Source organism: Pocillopora verrucosa, chromosome 5, assembly GCF_036669915.1.
Source record: "Pocillopora verrucosa isolate sample1 chromosome 5, ASM3666991v2, whole genome shotgun sequence".
Classification (NCBI taxonomy): Eukaryota; Metazoa; Cnidaria; class Anthozoa; order Scleractinia; family Pocilloporidae; genus Pocillopora; species Pocillopora verrucosa.
The window spans coordinates 12239049-12242742 of record NC_089316.1 but is presented as its reverse complement, the minus strand read 5'-3'; the positions used below and the strand labels follow the sequence as shown (position 1 = coordinate 12242742).

Genomic DNA, 3694 nt, shown 5'->3' with positions numbered 1-3694 from the left:
AGGTACTGGTCTATGTTCTCCTTCAGAATTTCCTTCTATGAGCTGCAAGTATCGAGAAGATGGCGTGGCACTGGCCGACGCCATCTTGTTTGTACATGCGCGTGAACAGCCTCTGAAAGTTAACCGCTGACCAGCAGCACTAAGGTTAACACAGTTACAGAAATCCTTCTTTAAAACACAAAAGCAAATCATCGCAATGCTTTTGAATTAAAAAATTTAGCATTTAAACTCTTTTGAGTACTGAAATCTAGATCAAAGTTATGCAAAATGCTAAATAATGCTAGCGATTCTTTTTACAGAAAAAGTGTGGAAAAAATACTTTGTTAATCACATCATGCCAAAAAAAAAAAGCTAGCATAATCGGGAAGGGCCTAGTGATTTCACGATTTTGTTCTGTATCAGGTGGCTAAGAAAGGTACAAATTTTATAATGCACATGCTGCACAGTTGTTTTGCTAATTAAATCTTTTGTTTCTCTACGTTTACTTTACAGTCGTCGTCAAGGTTTGCTTAAAGTCCCTAATAAATAAGAGATATGCAGACCCTAACTCATTGTGTACTGTGCTTTATTAGAAGTCCGTGGTCTCAAAATCTCTGTAATTGAATTTATTCATGATCCTTTCTTCAAGACGTTGATGAGTGTGATCTGGGAGAACACAAATGTGATTCAAATGCTGAATGTATAAATACCCGTGGATCCTACGACTGCAAATGTAAAGAAGGATTTACAGGAGATGGCCTAACGTGCACAGGTAAGTGTTGACTGATAATTACCAAATAGGAAGTACATTATCCATCAGCCACTCTACAAGCAAGCCGCACCGCATTCCTGCCGTAACTCAAGAAGGTCTAATTGCCCTATTTTCTCAACTTTTACATGCTTGTGCATGTGGCATTTACTTTATGGTTTAAATAACTGTTAGAACTAAGGGAAAAATGTTTAGAAGCTCGTGTAATCTTCTGTTGTCACCCATTCCCCCAGACCTCTTAAGGATGTCTTTGTGTTACTTTCAGATATCGACGAGTGTAATTTGGTTGATAATTATTGCACCAAGAGTGGCGCCAATTGTACAAATACTGTAGGGTCATTCAACTGCACCTGCCAGACTCGATATTTCTGGAATGGCATGAAATGCCAAGGTTTGTTTACTGTAGTATTGTTTAGGCTTATGTGTACATCGTTTAAAGGAGTCTTTCTTATTATTTTTCTGTCTGTTTCTCCCTCTCTATCTCTTTCTCTTGGTCCGGTGCTCTCTGTCTGTCAGAATTCCTCTCATTAGACCGTCTGTGTGTCTGTCTTTTTGTAGTTGGACGAAACTTTCGAATTTGTTCATGCCTAGCGTGCGTACGCGGGAAGTTTGGAGAGCACGAAAAATGCGCAAGAGTAGTTCGAGGCGCAGCCGATAGTAACTCCAGCTTTTTGAATGCTCTCCAAACTTCCCAAGTGCATCCATAACTCGATATACGCACGCTAAGAATGAACAAATTCTTAAGTTTCGTCCAACTACAAAAAAACAGACAGCTAAAAGCATGAGCAAATTCTTTTATAACAGAGCGACAACAGGGATCTGCGCGAAGAAGCCTACTATTGTGACAGAGTTCAAAATTCTCACAACGCACAAAAAAAGTAAACAAACGTCCCTATTAGCTGGTCAAAAACACGTCACATTTTATACTTTGGCTTGAGCGAGAACATTTAATCTAGTGAATCGATAACTGTGAGACAATTATTATAATTGTGTGCCATTTGGAAAGAGAAGCGAAAATCATAGGGTGCGAAATTTGCAGCTAATAGGCGCTCGCCGAATTGCGTACTTTCCCTTCTGGGCAAGGAAATGTAATTGCAGATAGTGGAAATTTGCCTGCTGTTTTTTTTTAAACGCAACATGGTATACCTGGAAAGCATTAAGAATCTTTATCTGCAATTAATTCTTGAAAGTTCTAACTTTGATAAACACGATTATCATTTCTTCTTTGAATTATATTTGATTCTCTAGCCGATGGTTGTTACAACTACACAAATCTGACAAATGCCAACAGAAAAAGCGATTACGTAACACCCACCGGTGTTTCTTTTTGTGACGATAAGCTCATTGGGGAATGGCATCGTTTTGTGGGAGATGCTGGAACAAAAATGCCAACAACGCGTGTGGCAGCATACAGATGTGGTACAGCATGGTCAGGTTGGTTGGTTGGTGTTCATCCTACAGTGGAAGATGGTGAAGTTCTCAGGAATGTCTGCGGTAGCGATCGTTCCACCGGTTGCAAACATATAGTACAAATTTCAGTTAAAAATTGTGGATCCTACTTTATCTACAAACTGTTTAAAACAGGTTGTCCTATGCGCTACTGTGGGATTGATTAAACGAGGGGCTAAAAAGTTTAAAAAAACTTAAAGTTAAGGATCTATGACTTCCTTTGTAAACACATCTGTTATTTCATATTTGTGTAAATTTTAACTGGTGTTCTTAGCATGCAGTGATTCAGAATGAATGTTTATGATTTTCTCTTATTTACCGCCCTTCAAGTTGAGATTGACTAGAAGTCATTGTATTTTTTATCGTTTCATTGCATGTTATTTTCTCGTGTACAAGCCCCTCCTGAAGTCACAGTTCTCGTCGAAGTTTAGCCTAGACTGCTGTGCAACGTGCACTGTTATTGATCTGGTCATATGCAGGTATTAAAAATGTGCTTTTCCTAATTTGTGTCGAAAAGACATGATGGAGATTATCGAATGTAATTGATCGCGAAAAAAGACGCGAATACCTCGACATTTTACTTTATTTTTAAAAATCCGAGACCAGAAAGTGTTGCAACGAGATTGCCTAGGTGACTAATTGGTGTTAGCCAGCATTTAAGAAAAAAAGTATTGTACTTGGTTTTGGTGTAAGAGCGCGTAATCTCAGTATAACAATGTCCTTACAACAATTATTTATTGAGATAATTCTGTGCTGTTTAAAAAGTTACGAAAAGTAAATTTTCTCTTTGAATAATGGTTCAATAACGGCTCGTTTCATTTCTTTATTTTCGAGCTAGTGTTACATCCTAACTGTTCACACATACAGCGGCAAAAGCACTGTAGTTGAACCTCAATACAAATACAAAAACCTTATGGACAAAGCAAAATGTCCGTATAGAGATTTGACCATTTCATTAAGTTCAGCACGGTGTAACTCATAAGGTTGAAGTATGTATAGAAACATGAACAGCACACAGGTAGCACCTCAATTGTGTATATCACTTTTCCGTAGACGGAAAATTTTAAGACGAAAGGTAATTTAAGCAAATACTTGAGCATGACGTACTCATTTCGACTATAAATAAATTACAATAATTCGCTTTTAGCTCCGTTAAAAAAAAAATACAAAAATTTATTCAATCCATGGCTCAAATTGTTTATACAGACTTTATCAGGGCCAAGAATTATACACATACTTAAATAATAAAAATTAATTCATTAATTCCATTTTTTAACAACATGACTGAGGGAATGGTTTTTAAACTATTATGAAAAAACAAGTTTGCTGGAAAGATATAAAAAGTGCAGGGCTTAAATTAATAAGGAGATTTTCGTAGTTTATACATTTATATGGCCATTCAAGTAACTCGTTCAATTCTGATTAAAGTTTAAATACCCTAAATCTAGCAATCACCGAAATCATTTTTACCTTTCAACTTGCTTAAACAAGTGTACT

The 3694-nt window shown here is 36.9% G+C and overlaps 1 protein-coding gene across 1 annotated transcript in view; it reads left to right on the top strand.

Annotated features, from left to right (window-relative positions):
* Positions 1 to 3375, top strand: part of LOC136281172 (uromodulin-like) — a 12476-nt gene extending 9101 nt beyond the window's left edge. Inside the window, exons 4-6 of the mRNA XM_066167412.1 lie at positions 629 to 751; positions 1014 to 1139; positions 1997 to 3375. Of these exons, the coding sequence (XP_066023509.1) occupies positions 629 to 751; positions 1014 to 1139; positions 1997 to 2364 (617 nt within the window). The 3' untranslated portion in view covers positions 2365 to 3375. The remainder of the gene's footprint in view (positions 1 to 628; positions 752 to 1013; positions 1140 to 1996) is intronic.
* Positions 3376 to 3694: the final 319 nt, after the last annotated feature.